The sequence below is a fragment of the Pseudorasbora parva genome, chromosome 24 (assembly GCF_024679245.1).
Source record: "Pseudorasbora parva isolate DD20220531a chromosome 24, ASM2467924v1, whole genome shotgun sequence".
NCBI classification, from domain to species: Eukaryota; Metazoa; Chordata; class Actinopteri; order Cypriniformes; family Gobionidae; genus Pseudorasbora; species Pseudorasbora parva.
In genome coordinates this window covers 30,301,792-30,319,712 of record NC_090195.1, presented here as the reverse complement: position 1 = coordinate 30,319,712, position 17,921 = coordinate 30,301,792, and the positions used below count along the sequence as shown (strand labels likewise).

General features: G+C 36.5%; 1 protein-coding gene across 2 annotated transcripts in view; it reads left to right on the top strand.

The window, feature by feature from the left end:
* plod2 (procollagen-lysine, 2-oxoglutarate 5-dioxygenase 2) overlaps positions 1 to 17,087 on the top strand; it is a 61,466-nt gene extending 44,379 nt beyond the window's left edge. The window contains exons 11-20 of one of the 2 annotated variants that reach the window (XM_067435170.1): positions 2,380 to 2,484; positions 3,342 to 3,467; positions 4,286 to 4,427; positions 5,630 to 5,692; positions 7,524 to 7,637; positions 7,884 to 7,949; positions 11,265 to 11,369; positions 11,653 to 11,799; positions 16,337 to 16,462; positions 16,546 to 17,087. In XM_067435170.1, coding sequence (XP_067291271.1) covers positions 2,380 to 2,484; positions 3,342 to 3,467; positions 4,286 to 4,427; positions 5,630 to 5,692; positions 7,524 to 7,637; positions 7,884 to 7,949; positions 11,265 to 11,369; positions 11,653 to 11,799; positions 16,337 to 16,462; positions 16,546 to 16,701 — 1,150 coding nt within the window. In that variant the 3' untranslated portion in view covers positions 16,702 to 17,087. The remainder of the gene's footprint in view (positions 1 to 2,379; positions 2,485 to 3,341; positions 3,468 to 4,285; positions 4,428 to 5,629; positions 5,693 to 7,523; positions 7,638 to 7,883; positions 7,950 to 11,264; positions 11,370 to 11,652; positions 11,800 to 16,336; positions 16,463 to 16,545) is intronic. The other variant, XM_067435171.1, reaches the window with a different exon arrangement.
* Positions 17,088 to 17,921: the final 834 nt, after the last annotated feature.

Genomic DNA, 17,921 nt, shown 5'->3' with positions numbered 1-17,921 from the left:
AGCCTAAATAGATTGGTTTAGATTTGTCAACTCAAAACTAATCCTGTAACCCTGAGTTTGTTAAACTACCATCAATGGTACAGGCCCCTGAACTGAATGACAACTGAAATCTGTAACGGTGAAAAGTCTAAACACAACAGAACCGAGACACAAATAAGTTTTAGGACTCCTCAATGGGATGTGCAAATACGTATGCTGATTATCTTAGCTGGTCCCGATGCTATTTTCACTGCATGTCTGTTTGGCATTAGTGTCTGCTGTCATGGTGATATCACTCGAGTTGTTTGTCTTAATTAGTAGGTTTGAAAAATGCTGGTGTGGATAAGACGTCAGAGCAGACATTAAAAATATCTGTTTCAGACACCTGCTATTGTGCTTCAGAGCTGAACATGGAAGAATATATGAATAATAAATATATTAATTTGAACAGAATGATACTCAGGGGAACATTACTTACAGTGCTTCTCAAACTTTTTTGGTCACGCCCCCCTTTCAACCTATGAAAAAATTTTCTTTTTTTTAATTGAAATTAAACACTTTAAACATTTTGAAATTACAATTGTGTTGCTGTTAAAACTGATCAGGCACATGCAGCGCACATATGCTTTAACTGTCCTTGTTAGAGAATTTTTTACTTATAGGCCTACTTTTTTAATTGAACACACATAATCTGACATTTAACGTAAGAGACTGGGTTGTGTTTTATGTCATATTTAATTTTATTATAGTAATAATCATATATATGCACACTTCAAAAATTATTAAGAAGATACTTTATAAAGACAGTCCATTACGTGTATCCAGAGAGCAGCCATCTTGGAAAACAATGAAAACGACGAGTCGAGCCACGAACGCTGTGCTAAGTGATGAACTGTGACTTGGAATATCATATGGTCCGTTGTTTCTGGAAGAAAGAACTAAACACAGCAGAGAAAATAAAAATAAAAATATCCATGTAATTAGATTATCCATGCACTTAGCACAGCGTTCGTGGCTCGACTCATCAATACTTTTTTCCAAGATGGCTGCTGTAAACGCGTAATATATTAGGCGTTTCTCAATGTCAAGGAAGGATCCTCGGAAGCCAGAATTCCAAGGATGCCACGTCATCGACATCCGACGAAGGACTGTTCCAATGTCGAGGATCCTCGAATTTCAACCAAGGACTGAGTCCTTCGTTCGAAAAATATGTCATATACAGGAAAGGATACATATGAGTAGCCTTCGCGCACTTCGCGTTCTCAAATCACCCACAATCCTATGCGCGCAGCTTCGCTATCTTCAGTCGTTTCCGGAGTCGGAGCGTGAACGGTGCAAATATGCTTGTATCGGAGTTTGGAGATGGGAAGGAAGGAGGCGGGAACCGGTGAACGTTCAACAACTTTATAATAAATAATAAACAAAACGAAAGTAACACGGGGAAAACCCTCACGGGCGACTGCCTGCACACACATAATAAACCATAAACAAACATTTGTTATAACCATAGTAAATATAGGTAAAGTTTAACGTTTAAATGCCGGTACAAATTACTACTGTATTGATATAAAAAATATATACAAATAACGTTACACATAATGTTATTGATGGCCAACGGACCTTTTCACTGACGTAATGACGCAATGACGTACACTTGCTAGCCTGTTCCATTTACGTGTTCTCCGAATGCTAAAGAGGAGCCTCGCCTAGCCTCTGAATGAAGTGACTTGGAAGGATGCGTCCTTCCAAGGAAGCATCCTTGACACTGAGAAACACCTACTGTCTTTATAAAGTATCTTCATATTAAACTGTTTGTACACTTACAAAGTTCTCAATGCTTCGGTTTGCATGTAGGGACTCTCATTATGCTACCATGTTAGTGTGAGGCTATTTTGAGCCTTGTTACACTCTAAAAAATGCTGGGTTAAAAACAACCCAAGTTGGGTTGAAAATGCACCAACCCAACAATTGGGTTGTTTTAACCCAATGGTTGAGTTGTTTTAACCCAGTGGTTGGGTTAAATGTTGCTTAAGACAACCCAATTCCTGGGTAAGAACAACTCAACCATTGGGTTAAAACAACCCAATTGTTGGGTTGGTGCAGTTTCAACCCAACTTGGGTTGTTTTTAACCCAACATATTTTAGAGTGTAGTGGTATTAACTAGTGATTTAATTTTACTTACCCTGTGCCCCATACATAAGCGTTAAAAGCTAATCTGTTTTTAGAGATAAAATAAAACTCTTTACATTCAATTTTCAAGAAATCACATCCCAGAGAACGATGTTAATTACCCCTAGGTTCATTTTTCACCAGAGTTGTCCTTTAAAGACTATGAGAGAATCAACATTACACAGAATTTTGCCAATATTAATAATGACATCCTCGTTGTTTTCTTCCAGGGATTCATGCCGGAAGGATCTTTCTTGTGATTATTACTTCAGCATCGATGCAGATGTGATGCTCACCAACCGACAGACCCTAAAACTCCTCATCGAGCAAAACAGGTAACTTCACTTTGATGCTAAACGTTTCAATACTGTGGAATCTCCCACAGTAACCGTTTTGTCTGAGGGAAAGGACTTGAATCCCTCAAGTGCTAAAACCACAGGAACATTACAGCCGACTGAATGCGAGTCCCTCACGGTTTAAAAATAAGCATGGGTGGCTTCCTGTTTTCCCATGGCGCATAGAAACAGTCTGCTCTATATCGCATGAACTCTTAAAATGCCACTTGACTTTAACTAAAAAACAAGCCTGAACCCAGTCACATTTAACGTGACAACCTTGAGTGCTCTTTCGCATGAATATGGAGGAAGCCATCTTCGGATATTTTAAGAGGTCTTGGGAACTCTCGCTGCTGGCCTCTGGCTGGTGGAGTGTAATCGTAACTGGGAACTGTAGAAATGTGGAATTTTACTTGCTTGCTTTCACATTGTTGACCAACACTATAATTTCCACTAATGTGTTTTGGATGACATGTTTACCTCAGTTAAGTGATATTCTTTATGCTTGTAGAGTTTAAGGTCACTCTAGATGTGAAGGCTTGACTCTGGTACTTAAGGGTCACACTCATGATTGTAGAGAGCACGCCATATAAAACTGCTCTTATGTTCATGAATAAAAAGAAGCACTCCACAACCTCACACAAGAAAATGTTCTCACATGAATCATGTTAACCACTTACTTGTAAAAATTGAGTACAGCAAATCTACACCTGTTTGTGGTCAGCTTTTAAGCATTAGATTTCCTTTCATTTTAATACCTTTTTGTAGGCCTTCTTAGTAGGCCTATATAGTACATTTATGAGCTGATGTGGTTTTTTGAGTCATTTATCTTTTCCTTTATCCCTTTTCCACCTCAGAAATATAATTGGCCCCCTTGTTACCCGGCATGGAAAACTGTGGTCCAACTTTTGGGGAGCACTGAGCCTTGATGGTTATTATGCAAGATCTGAGGACTACATTGACATCGTGCAAGGAAAGCGTGTGTGAGTGATTTAAGAGATTGTGATTCAGAAATGATTGAGATCTGAAATTACAGTGTGTATAATCTTATTAGACAATTAAGAAAGTGCATAATTATCATTCTCCAAATCAAAAAGCGGACCCTATTAAAACTCAGAATGCTTTTTAGCATGTACATTTCTCACCAGCTCAAGCACTTCTCTAACAAAGTCAATCTACTTTAACACAATATTAAAAATAGGATTCTCCATACAGTTTTTTATATTGTACAGGCTGTAAATTCTATCCCCTAACCATAACCCTCCTAACCTCCTACCTACCTCAGAAATCTTTTACATAAAAAAAAGTCACGTAGTATAATTTATAAGCTGTTTTTGCTCATAGGGACCAAACAAATTGGATATTGGATATATATCTGTGTGGGGACATTTTCCCAGACCCACACACACACATTTGTTGTTGACATTCCATAGGCGTAATGGTTTTTATACTGTACTTACCGTATTTTCTATCACCTTTCACTGCCCGTACCCCTAAACCTACCCATCACAGGAAACATTCTGCATTTTTACTTTCTAAAAAAAAAAACTATTTCTATAGGTATTATGATTTTTAAACTGCACGTACCCTACTTACTGAATTTTTACATTTAAAAAAACATCACTTAGTATGATTTTATAAGCCATTTTCCTCATGGAGACAAAAAAAATGTCCCCACAAAGATTTTGGATATTGTTTTTTTTTTTTTTTTTTTTTTTTGTGGGGAGTTTGTCACCATATTGTAGGGTTTACCAAGCCAAATATGAAATATGAAATGTTTTGTCCTTTCTTGTGTAAATAGTGGTGTGTGGAACATCCCCTTCATGGCTCACATCTACCTCATTAAGGGCCAGACTCTGAGGAATGAACTCAAAGAGAGGAATGTCTTTGTGCTGGAGAGATTGGACCCTGACATGGCCATGTGCAGGAATGCCAGAGACTTGGTATGACCGCTGGAACACAAAGCAGTACAATTATAATACAATTTAATCTAGATCAACAATAAATATGTAAAGTATAATTATAGTCTAGGGTTTCAAGTGTTTCGATATGAAATGTTAATTTGATATAATTTGTTTCTGTGCAATTAATATAAAAAAGCTATATAATTGTATTTAATATTTATATATAATGTTTAAGCTCTATCAACAGCATATATGACATGCTGTATGTTAATAAGAAATAAAAAAAACACATTCAAAGTAATGCACTTACAATGACAGAGACCCAAACAAAAGTTTCTTAACTAACTTTTATGTGCAAAGTTATGGCAAATATTTAAAATGTTATCTTGAACATGGAAACATGATGCACACTTACATACTGTTCTTAAAGTACTGCTTATATGCAAACTTCACCCACATGAATTATGTTAGTAGCATAAAACTTGTTAATCCAATTCTAAATCCAGTTATCAAATCCCTCTAGAATACATTTCCCCATAAACTTCCATTGTACATTCATTACTACTAAAAAGATCTTTGTTTTTTGCAAACTGAGGGATCAGAATGTAATAACTGACAGCATGTCACATTTTCTGTTGATAGAATTTCAGTTGGATTAAGGGGGTAATGTAGGAAATTGTATGATAAAGCAGTTAACCTCTACAACATCCGTTGTTCTGTATTAGTTAGCATATGACATTTTAGCCTGATTTCTCATTGCTTTTAAACACCTGCTGCACTTCTGTGACCAAGATGTAACTGGCAAGTATTCAAAGTAGATCAATGTTCTGTTGTGAAGGCATGACCTCTCTGTCCGTTTATGGCAGCCGCTGTGATGCATTCAAAGTGTTCATCATCCTTTTTCTCTCTCCCTTTTTCACGCGTAACATGTGACATTGAACCAAAGGGAATGTCTGGCTGTGTGTTTTTGCCTCTCCTTAAACGTCCTACACCACTACTAACTAACTCTGCTGTTTTTTTTTTTAACTAAAATACTTCCTGTCTGCTGCTTAGGACACCTTAAGGCAGTGCATAGATCTTTTCTAAACAGAAAATCAGCCAACTAAAACACAGGCACCTCAACTGTCCTGAAAAGGCAGTCTTCCCTTAATAAGCTAATATCTTAAACTCTCTCTCTCTTTGTTACTCACACTGTTTGTGTCTCATTATATAATTTACATGGTGCTTTTCCTTCGTTTTAGACAGTACACAGAGAAAGAGAATCTCCTTCTCCGGAAACATTCCATATGCTCAGACCTCCAAAGGTTCCTCTTGTTTTGATTATTCTATCTTATATCATTTAGGATACCAATGTTTTAAAGCAAGGCGTCACTTTTCCAAATGGTTAGAAAGTGGTATTCCAACCATACTAAAATACTAAATGTAGTAATACATTTAGACTAACATTTAAAGGAACACTCCACCATTTTTAGAAATAGGGCTTATTCAACTTCTTTTCTACATGTAGATATGTGGGCAAATGCATTTTTTATCTCAGTGCATGCATTGTTTTAGTTTGGCAGGGTCGCTGCTAGCTTAGCCTAGCATAATGAATGGAATCCTATGTTGCCAGCTAACTAAGTAAAAGTGATCCAAAAAAAAAGCCCTTACTTAATTACTTCTTGTGGCCTGCGTATTCACAACGAGTACAAATAGTGATGTAGATTAAGACTAGGCAATTTCCTAGGCAGATTCTGGCTTGGGACTATATTATGGGGAAGCACAGGTAAATCACTGCTACTTGGGCACAGCGATATCACATAATATATTCCAAGTCCATATCTGCCTAGGAAGTCGCAGAGTCTTAATCTGCATCACTATTTGTACTTGTTGTGAATACGCAGGCCACAACAAGTAATTGGGTGGGGTTTAAAAAAAACTAAAATTATCACTTTTACTCGGGACATGCTAGCTGGCAACATAGGATTCCATTCATTATGCTAAGCTATGCTAGCGGCGACCCTGCCAAACTAAAACAATGCATGCACTGAGAAAAAAATGGATTTGTCCACATATCTAAATGTAGGAAAGAATTTGAATAAGCTCTATTTCTAAAAACGGTTTAGTGTTCCTTTAATATTTGCTTGCTTGATGTAATCTCAAGATCACAAGCATTGTTGGCAAATTACAAAACATGTAATCTCAAGGAAAGGGTAAACCAAATTTGAGAAGAACTACTATGCATGTGGAAAAACCATAAATCCCCATTTCATTCACATTTTATGGTTGTTTCATGTTTTTTGTCTTTTCTATTCCAGACATTTAGGTGCATGCGATAGTAGGCATTCAAACATTTGATTTAAACATACCGCAATTTTAGAATACATCTTGCAGAGACAGATGTGTTCATCTAATTAGCGGAACCCTTTGGAAAATTGATGCCATTGTTTTTGATAAACTACCTCTTCTTTTTGATGGGGTTAACCCATGACAGATGGACAAAGCACCAGATATTATATATATACATATACACTGAACCATAAAGTGATACACCCTTTCTGAGTTAAGTGGTGGAAAAACCAATGAAGGATCTAATATATATCCTGCATTACAGTTTTCCCTGCAGTGACATCTGCATCCAAGACCAACCCTCTCCCAAGCACACCAATACCAATAACATGAAACTTCCATGAGCTCCATGACTTATCTCAGCCTGGGTAGTTATGTAGCACTTGTTACATTTGTATTTTTGCATTGGATTCAACAACTATGCTTAAATGTTAAAGCCAAGACTGAGAGTAAGTCTGGATCTTCCCATATTTAGATGCAAGAAACCTTATCCCTGCTTGTAGTACAGTGAACAGGAATGTTGATTCCTGGATTTGCACTTTTGCCAGCACTTCCCTGTGTTCCCGTTCCATTCCCTCTCACAGCCGTTCCCAATTTGTCCTCCAATTTTTAATGATCACACATTACTTATTACAGATTATGATGCTTTTTTGTTATTTCTTTGTATTATTTACGTTAAATTATTTGGATCTGTCTTGTTTATTGCTCATTTTACAGTAACTCATTTTTCTTTGAAATGTGAATGTTCCACTTTCCATTATAAATAAAATTTGTAGTATCTAACTACCTTTTCTTTGTCCGACTCAGGGAGTGTTCATGTATGTTACAAATCGCCATGAGTTCGGAAGGCTTATTTCAACTGCCAACTATAACACATCCCATCATAACAATGACCTTTGGCAAATATTTGAAAACCCTCTGGTGAGTGACTACACAATTTGTGATTGAATCTTTTCTGTATACAACGTGTACAAACCCATTAGTTTTCGTTTAGTGGTTCATTTTTCAATAGTAATGAATGTGGAGTGCTGAGAGTGTAAACATAAGTCTGTGTTGACCTCCATCTAGGTTTTAGTCTGTCTGCCAAATGAATGCAAAGAAGCTTATCAATGTTTGCAATGCAGGTCAGTGAATGAACTAAGTACTAATTCGCTTTCTCTTACACAGGACTGGAGAGAGAAATACATCCATCCCAACTACAGTCGAATTTTTACTGACAACCTCTTGGAGCAGGTATAAACAAACAATTAAATTTTTTTTTATTTTTTTTTTAGCAGATGCTGTTCAGGTAGAGTGAGAAAGCTCATTCCACCATGGATGTACTGTGAAACTAGTCTTCTGAAAAGGGAGTTTGTTTACTTATCGACCAGACTTTTTGCAGAAGGATAGATACCTAGTAGTTGTTCTATAGGCAAGCATCAGTACATTTAAAGGGATACTTCACCGCTTTTTCATATTAAACTGTTATTCCCTTAAATAAAACGAGTTGACACACACCTATCTCGTCTCTCTGGCGTGCGGTGACGATCTGATAGCATTTAGCTTAGCCCACTAAGCCCAGTTCATTCACTATGGTACCAAACAGAGATCAATTTAGAAGTGACTAAATGCCTCCACGTTTTCCCCATTTAAATACAGTTACACGAATAGTTAACCGATCAAGTATGGTGACATAAAATAAAACTTGGCGATGTTTCAGGCGTGACTTTTTACTGCGCCGAGTCGAAGTACTCTCAGAGGTGATATTCCGCAATACATTATAGTTCTCCTTTTTAATCTGGTTAGAAAAGCGCCAAGTTTTATTTTATGTCACTATACTTGATCGTTCAACTATTCGTGCAACTGTATTTAAATAGGGAAAACGTGGAGGTGTTTTTAACTTTGAGGGCAGCAACTGGTAATCGGTGAAGCAAGGCAAGTAGTGGTAAAGTGCATACTCTTTTGAAGACCAAATAAACAAAATTTACATTTTAAGTGTCCATGCAAGCAGGACATTATCTTCTTGAAGAAATACAGTGTGTATCTGCATGGCTGGACAGCCTTGGAAATGGTCTCTGAAGCTAAACTGGTCATCAAATACTACCTCCAAATTCTTGTCTGACCTGGATGGTGTTTTCTATGATGGGCCTAGCTGAACAATAATACTGAGACAAGACGCTATGTATTTACTAGGTTGAGCTGAGATTTGGTCATTCAAAGACAAGAATGAGAATTAGAACTCTGTTTCAGGCATAGTAGTTGTAGGTAAATCCAAGGCATTAGTGATTTTTTGTGTGAAAACATTGTGTATGCTGAGAAGAATATAAGGCAAAGCACCAAACTCTGAGTCACCACTGTGGTTACTTGATGCAATTTATCCAACTACATGGGAGATAGGATTCAATTCAGCAGTTTCCAAGAGACCCAGTGTTGAGAAAGTTGATTGGAGGATCTAGTGATTTACAGTGTCAAAACATCCCAGCTAGACCGGTTTGAGTCCCAGCATTTCTGTGTGGAGTTTTCATGTTCTTCCCATGTTGGTTTGGGTCTCCTTGGGGTGCTCCGGTTTCCTCCACAATCCAAAGACTTCGGATGGGATTAGATTCATGTCCAAATGTGCCATCTCCGTAATCATTATGGACTATAGCCCTATTTGCATGGGATTAATATTATCTGGGGACCTCTGGTGATTTGTAATAATTGCAGAGAATGTCAGTGATCTTAATCCCGTGCAAATCGGCCATGTCTGTAATTTGTAAAGTAAAAATTCCCCTGCAAATGACCTACCATATTTCGGCGAACACCGAGGTCCTGTGATACCACTAGTCCCGTGCGAATCGGCATCCCAGTGATTTGGCCAGGATTAGGCGGATTGTCTATAATTTTGCAAGATTTTTTGTTTCCTGTGCACATTTCTATCTTTATCTTTCACAAAGAATGGAAGCTGCTTTTATAATGCGCACGGTTATGAATTCCCACACGGATTATACTTTCACTTTAGAATGAGTACCAATTTTGGAGCAAATTGCTTGAATGGTGTCTTTAATATTAATATCAATACAATTCTTAATGAAAAGCATAACAACAGAACAGTACAATGACAAACTCGCTTAAATGGGCGCTTTTGCATTTAGCTTTGAAACTGAATCTTCCATCGTATATTGTCAGCTTCTCACTCGTGATGAATTAAATCTGATTCCTGCCGCTGGTCTGTGCTCAGTTTTTAAGTGTAGCAACTGTTCTCTAACTGAACAAAATAATTTTTATTAATATAAAACTATCAAAACGATATTGATACATATGACTGTGTATGATTTCATACAGCTATATCTATAACGGAAAACATTTACAAGTCTTGAGATCATATCCGGGAGATAAGTCAGTAAATTGGAGTAAAATCTCAGGCTTTGCTTATCCCGTGCGAATGCGACACACAAAACTCAGATGTGGGGGAATCATTTCTAAATCACAGAGGTCCCTAGATAATACTAATCTTTGTGCACATAGGGCTTATGCCAGTTAATACGGCGACTGCTGAAAGAGGCCGCAGCCACCAGGGAATACCGTTTCCATGAAAGGGTGTACATGGTCTGCAACAATGCAACAGCCCTGGCTGGTCTGTGGCTATGCAGCCCCATACGCAACTGTGATGCACTGTGTATTCTGACACCTTTCTATCAGAACCAGCATTAACTTCTTGAGCAATTTGAGCTATAGTAGCTCGTCTGATCGGTTTGATCGGACCACACGGCCAGCCTTCGCTCCCCACGTGCATCAATGAGCCTTGGCCGCCCATGACCCTGTCTCTGGTTCACCACTGTTCCTTCCTTGGAGCACTTGTGATAAATACTGACCACTGCAGACCGGGAACACCCACAAGAGCTGCAGTTTTGGAGATGCTCTGATCCAGTCGTCTACAATCACAATGTGTCCCTTGTCAAACTTGCTCAAATCATTACTCTTGCACGTTTCCTGCTTCTAATACATCAACTTTGAGGGCAACATTTTCACTTGCTGCCTAATATATCCCACCCACTAACAGGTGCCGTGATGAAGAAGATAATCAGTGTTATTCACTTCACCTGTCATATGTTATGCCTGATCAATGTACATGGCTCCTATATTCCTGCAACTTTATAGTATGGCTGGGAAAGTCAGCCCCTCGAGGTCCACTCTCCTGCAGAGTTTATCTCCAACCTAGATCAAACTGGAATGATTAGCTTGTCCAGGTGTTTGGTTAGAGTTGGAGCTAAACTCTACAGGAAAGGGACCTCAAGGGCCAGAGTTGTCCAGCCTTGCTATATAAGACAGTTTGAAGAAAAGATGGATTTGTAGGCCTTAGAGTAGAATAATCAATAACCCTCTACACTTTTGTAATGATAGCAAAATTTTGAGCACCAAAAATAATGAAATTTGGATTTACACCTTCTCTCTGATTCCTAAATTTGCAATTTTTGCCACTGTACCTTTTAGAAACCTATCTGCAAATTGCTTATTTTATGACTATACTTCAGTACTTTTATATAAAAAAGACCTGATTATGTTAAGCACCTGTTTATGTTTCTGCAGCCATGCCCAGATGTTTTCTGGTTCCCTGTGTTCTCGGAGAAAGCCTGCGATGAGCTGGTGGACGAGATGGAAAACTATGGGTCATGGTCTGGTGGAGGTCACAAGGTCAGATAAACCCGCCGGCCTTAAAACAGTCTGCACTCTTTGTACAGGGATCACCATTGAATAATAATAATAAAAAACGTTCTAATGTGCAAATACAAAAGGAAACAGGTTATTCTTAGCATACAAAAATGTTTAAATATCTAGTCATGCACATGTTTATTCTTTATTTTGGGGATTTTTCCACCCAGTGTAAATTAACTTTAAAATAGACTTTACACAGCAGTGTCATTGTGCAGTTTTTATCATCGACTGTTTGCCCAGTCATTGTGGTTTCTATTTGCAGGACAATCGTATCACTGGAGGCTATGAGAGTGTCCCGACAGATGACATTCATATGAAACAGATCGATTTCGATAAGGAATGGCTGCACTTTATCAGAGAATTCATCTCCCCCGTCACTCTCAAGGTTTTCTCTGGCTATTACCCCAAGGTGAGCCAGTCTGTCTGGGTCTGGACTGAGTCATAATCAGCTGTTAAATCAAATTGACTATTTTACCTCTTCATCTTTTTGTAAGAGATTATGTCTTATGTTTATTAGGTTGAAACCAGGGTCAGAAATCAATTTTTCAATTAAGAGGTCATTTCTTTAACTTTGAAAAGGCAATTTTTGTGATTACATTGTTAAATGTATCTGTCGTCTTTTATTTAATCAATTACTTCAGCCGGAATACTAAAGACTGCTTCTCCAAATCAACAAATTCATCAAAGGTGGAAGCTATATCTGATGTTTAAGTATGTTTATTTACACAGGCGGTATGCAGTTGCTCAGGTGCCATACATACAGTATATTTACAGGACAACTGCAGGATGTTGCATGATGTAAATTGTCTACATAAAGTATATAAATAGGAATTAATTAGGTTAACATTGGTTAGGTTAACATTTTTATCCATACACTCAACAGAAATGGGTATTGTGTTATAATGCTTAATGCTGCAACACATTGAAAGAAAATGCCACGTGAACAGGTCTAATTTAAATACTGCAATGACTACTTTTCATTACTTTCCCATTTTACTTTAATCACGACAGTTGTAATAGATTTAGCAGGAACATTTTTTGCCCCTTATCTTGAATTTGGGCATCATTTTTGTTCATTTTTGTTCATTTTCAAGCCCCCATTAATGTCTGACACTGGGTGAAATCTATGAATCCTATAAAAAAACATGGTTATTTTTAAGAATTAGGGACAATAGAACATCAACATTTTGGGGGGTTGTGATATTTTATTAGAGTTAATCAATCATTACAGCAATGCATGTTTCATTTTTAAATTTGTAATTTCAGTTACTAAAACAGAAAGAGCTTAATGTCTAATTTATTTAGAAACCAAACACAAATTCCATGTTCAAAAACAGCTATTAAAAAAAAAATGGAAACACTTGGCAAAAACTTGAAGCCAGCTGCATCCTTACACCAGTAAAAGTGGGATTTATTATTTTTTTTGAATTATTGCATATTTACATTTCAGTGTTTAGATTTTCAGTGCATTTTTTCTTTCTGAAGTGCACTTGGTATTTTTTTAATTTCACACTAGATTTTCCGCCATTTTTATTTAATTGGAAACAAATGGTTTTGAACTCATAACACATTTTTTTTCTTTATGGTGTGAAATATGACCCAGAAATGTTCTCGACAGGCTTCTTGAAATTCATCCGTTAAGTCTAGTTGATTTGACACATGACTTCACACTCTAATGTAATCATTGAGCTGCTGCATATTAGTTGTAAATAGGGCATTTTCTATAATTTGAGCAATTTAAGCAATTTTTTGTCCGCCACGGATATCTTTTTTGTACATATGCATGATTTCAGAAGACTTAGTACAGCAGCCAGTTAAAACACAGCTTGCTAGATGAACTTTGTTAGGTCTTTGGTTGACATGACTCATGGAATGAGTCAAGTCATCTTTTCTCTCAGTAATTTTCAGCTTTCCCTCTCTCGCTTCTGTTTTAGGAAGGCGCTGTCCACTATTGAGCATACCTAATGTTATTAGGTCTCTGGTTCATTTGACTCATGGAATGTGAACTTCGGTTGGCACCATGAGTCTGGATTCTTTGTAGGTCACCTATTAAAGGGATAGTTCCCCAAAATTTAAACTTCTGGCATTATTTAATCAACCTCATTTTTTTCTAAACCATTACACTTTTATTTTTAATTCAGCAAATTATTTTAGAAGAATCTCCTTGAAGCTCTTTTCCATAGAACAACAGGTCAAAATGACCAAGTCTGTTAAAAGTACCATACTATTTCAAAAGCCACAATTGGCATTTTATGTGAGGAACAAAAGAGCCATTTAACATGATCTGTTGCTGTATGGAAAATAACTTGTGTGAACGTGGAGGTTGCAACTTCACTATAGTTGCAATAAAAAGTATGTGAACTGCGAAAATGTGGATAATTAAAAATTTAAATAAATGAGATTATAGAAAATGCAATCAAATTTATATATATATATATATATATATATATATATATATATATATATATATATATATATATATATAATATATATTTTATATACTTTATGTAGACAATTTACATTATGCAACATCCTGCAGTTGTCCTGTAAATATATGTATGGCACCTTATATACACACTTTTTTTACATTTAGTCCACAAGACAAAAAATAGCAGAATTTATTAAAATGACCCATTCCAAAGTTTATGAGCCATCGATTCTCAATACTGTGTATTGTAAACTGGATGATCCATGGCTGTTGTATTTTTTTGTTTTTTGATGGTTGTTCATGAGTCTCTTGTTTGTCTTGAGCAGTTAATGTTCTTAATGTTCTTCACAAATTTGTCAGTGTTCCGGCATCTTTTGCATATTTGACAACCTGGTCTCACAGAATTCCATGAAATAACCGCGGACCCTTAACTCAAAAATCTGTGGTGGTTTCACGGAATCGCCGAAAATTACGTGATGGGAAGTGATTCACGGAAGTGATTCACGGAAGTGATGCCTATGTAAGTCAATGACAGGCAGCATCCGTGATCCACACACGGATTCCCAACACACATTTATTTATTTGTATTTGTAAAAGTAGACATGATTTTATGAATATTTATAGCCTACTTTTCTATTTCAGAGCAACTAACTCCACTCCTACCCTAAACCTACCCACTCAACAATATAAAACACATAACAGACCAATAAATGTACAGTCACAGTTATTTATTGCAAAAACGGACCAGAAACAGTATAGAAGTATTAACTCATGTTGAATTCCAAGTCTTCTGAAGTCATACGATATCTTCATGTAGTTGATCTTAATGTTTTAATCGTTGAAATGATGATCGCGCTCCACACACACACTCGGTTATATTTCTCATGATTCAAATGATACAGATGAGAGACGACTGACTCTTCAGCATGACGCGAACGGTCACGAGACACACGAGAGTCAATGGCATTTTACAATCAAAGCTGACGTAATGACACAATTGGTCACGAGACACACAACAGCCAATGCTGTCAAAGCTGACGTTACGTTTCTTCCAGCGGCAATATTTGAAATGTATTAATATATGGACTCGACGTTTTTGATCGCTTTTGGGGATTTTCTTCACAGAAATCAATCGTTTGGCCTCGGAACACTTGGAATATTTGTAATTTCTGAATAAATTGTGCCTTCAGTCGTATCTGTGTATCTGCCTGTTATATCCTGTTTTTTATAATACACAAATGGGTAGGTTTAGGAAAGGGATTGAGTTACGTGTTCAAAACGTGTCTGAATAAAAAGAAAAATAAATGTAAATAAATTATGCTGACTGAATCAAACTGACGAATATAAGGTGTTGGGACAGGGAATCCGTGTGTGGACCACGGATGCTGACGGTCATTGACTTACATAGGCATCACTTCCGTGAACCCATCACGGAATTTTCGACGATTCCGTGAAACTACCACAGATTTTTAAGTTAAGGGTCCTGTTCATTTCACGGAAATCTGTGAGATCAGGTTGATATTCGAACCTTTTCCAGCAGTGACTGTGATTCTGAGATCCATCTTTTTACACTGAGGACGATTGAGGGACTCAAACACAACTATTAAAAAAGGTACAAACATTCATTGATGCTCCAGAAGGAAACAGAATGCAATATGAGCCGGACTTTTGAACAGGATTAAGATGTCCACTTTTTTTTAGTACTGCCCTTCAGAAGCAAAATATTATGTTTCCCGGAAGACAAATTAAGTACTATTTACCTTGATCTCTAAAAATCTAAAAAGTTTTCACCCCCCTCACCAGCATCAGTGAATGTTTGTACCTTGTTTAAAAGTTGTGTTTGAGTCCCTCAATCGTCCACAGTGTGTAAAGATGGATCTCAGAATCACAGTCACTGCTGGAAAGGGTTCAAATATGCAAAAAATGCTGGAAAACTGAAGATTTTTATGAAGAACATTGGGCAGATTAAGTGTTCATGACAAACAAGGGACTCATGAACAACCATCACAAAAAAAAAAAAAAAAAAAAAAGTTGTGGATCAATGATACACAGTATTAAGAATCAATGGTTCAGAAACTTTTGAACAGGGCCATTTTAATAAATCCAGCTATTTTGTTTGTCTTGTGGACTATATGTAAAAAAAAAAAAAAAAAAGTATGATATTTTTATGATCTCTCTAATTTAGTAAATATTATTCACATCTTCACAGATTCTGCAAGTTATTCACAAATACTTGTTCCATAACTTTTTACCCATTTTGGCCGTTCATTTACATGAAAACAGTGTTTTGGGAGCCTGAAAACGCAAACTTACAAGTTTATGAAAATAAAACAACTACAAAACTACTGCATTTGTGAAAATGGTGATGTCATGCCTATGCGTATTATGTGTTCAGTCTATAGGTGCATACTGGAATGTTTTAATACATCTTTGTCGTGAAAACATACCATTAAGCAAATCTGTAGATACTTTTGAGAGTTGGGTTTTGATTTAGTCTCCTATCCTTTTTGTCTTTCAGGGCTATGCGATTATGAACTTTGTGGTGAAGTACACTCCAAATAGACAAGCCTATCTGAGACCACATCACGATTCCTCAACATTCACCATTAATATCGCTCTCAACAATAAGGGCTTAGATTTCCAGGTAAGATTGTGATATACTGGAGTTAGATTTCCTAAAAGTTTTCCTACATAGTTAAACTTATGACCCATTTCCTTCTATTTCAGGGTGGAGGTTGCCGATTTCACAGATATAACTGTTCCATAGAGTCTCCTAGAAAAGGCTGGAGCTTCATGCATCCAGGTAGACTCACCCACCTTCACGAAGGACTACCTACGACCAATGGGACACGCTACATTGCAGTGTCCTTTATAGATCCTTAGACTCCCTGGTAATTCTAGCAGTTCTACACTAGAAATGTACTGGCCTTGATATGTTTGTGTAGTGTCAGCTGTTCGTTTTTACTGATTTTTTTCTTGGTTTATGTGTTGTGACTGTTTGTGTTTGCTGTCTTTTGAAACATTTACTACTGTCGAGAGAGAAAATGCTGTTCATCAGAAGGTTAATAAAGTCGATGCACACATATACACAAGCACACACATACTCCGGCAGACTTCATACATTTAAACCTTGCTCAGTACTCAAGATTACATGAAAGATTTAATCATAATTGTTCTACTATAACTTTGTCAAAGAATTCAGGTGAGCTCAGTAACTCTTCATTTAAACGGTTTTGGTTCATGGTGTTTAGCATTAGCACTTGTTCATAATAGCTTTAATAGCATAATAGCTTTCCGATTTAATATTTTGGATGATGTGCATTAAAGTCATTCTCATTAGAATGAAATTGCACAAACTTTAGTGCTATTCTACATCAACAGGACATTACAGTAAATCTCTAAAAACAAAATTGCACATCAATATTTGGAGTTACAACTTTATGATAAATATTAATTAACTTAATAAATAAAACTGACTTGGCCTCAATTAAAAGTCTTATGTTAAAATGCACATGAACAATACTCAAATGCAATTATGCAACCAAGCAATATTTATACTGTCAGTAAAAAAAAAAAGAAAAAAAAAGAATAATAATAATGAAATTCCGTTTTTATTTATAATTGGTAAAAAGGAAAGTGAGCTCCAAGTACTGTAAAATAATCTAGATTACAGTAGAATAATCTAGATTGGAGAGATGTTAGTGGCAATGAAATAACATGACTTCACTACTTCAAATGTAGCAGTTGACCATGTTTTTAATCCATGAAATGAGGCATTTTACATGACTTACATGACAAGGTTACATGACTATGAAACTATGAATATGCTGTCAACAAAATACATATAATGTTGTATGTTTGCACAACAAGAAACTACAGGATTTTAAATTAATTCTGGTTGTTGATTTTTTTGTTTTGTTTTTTGTTTCAAAGTTTTGCTGAAGGTGTTTTTTTTACTGTAAAAACAAGGTAAATGCCTTTGAAATGAGAATATCTCAGATATGTCAAATGTTTTACTTTCTTGTTCCTTTTAAATGTCTCAGCCAGGTCAAACTCTTAACTTATTTTGAAATTGTTGAAATAATAAAAATGTCTTCTTTTTT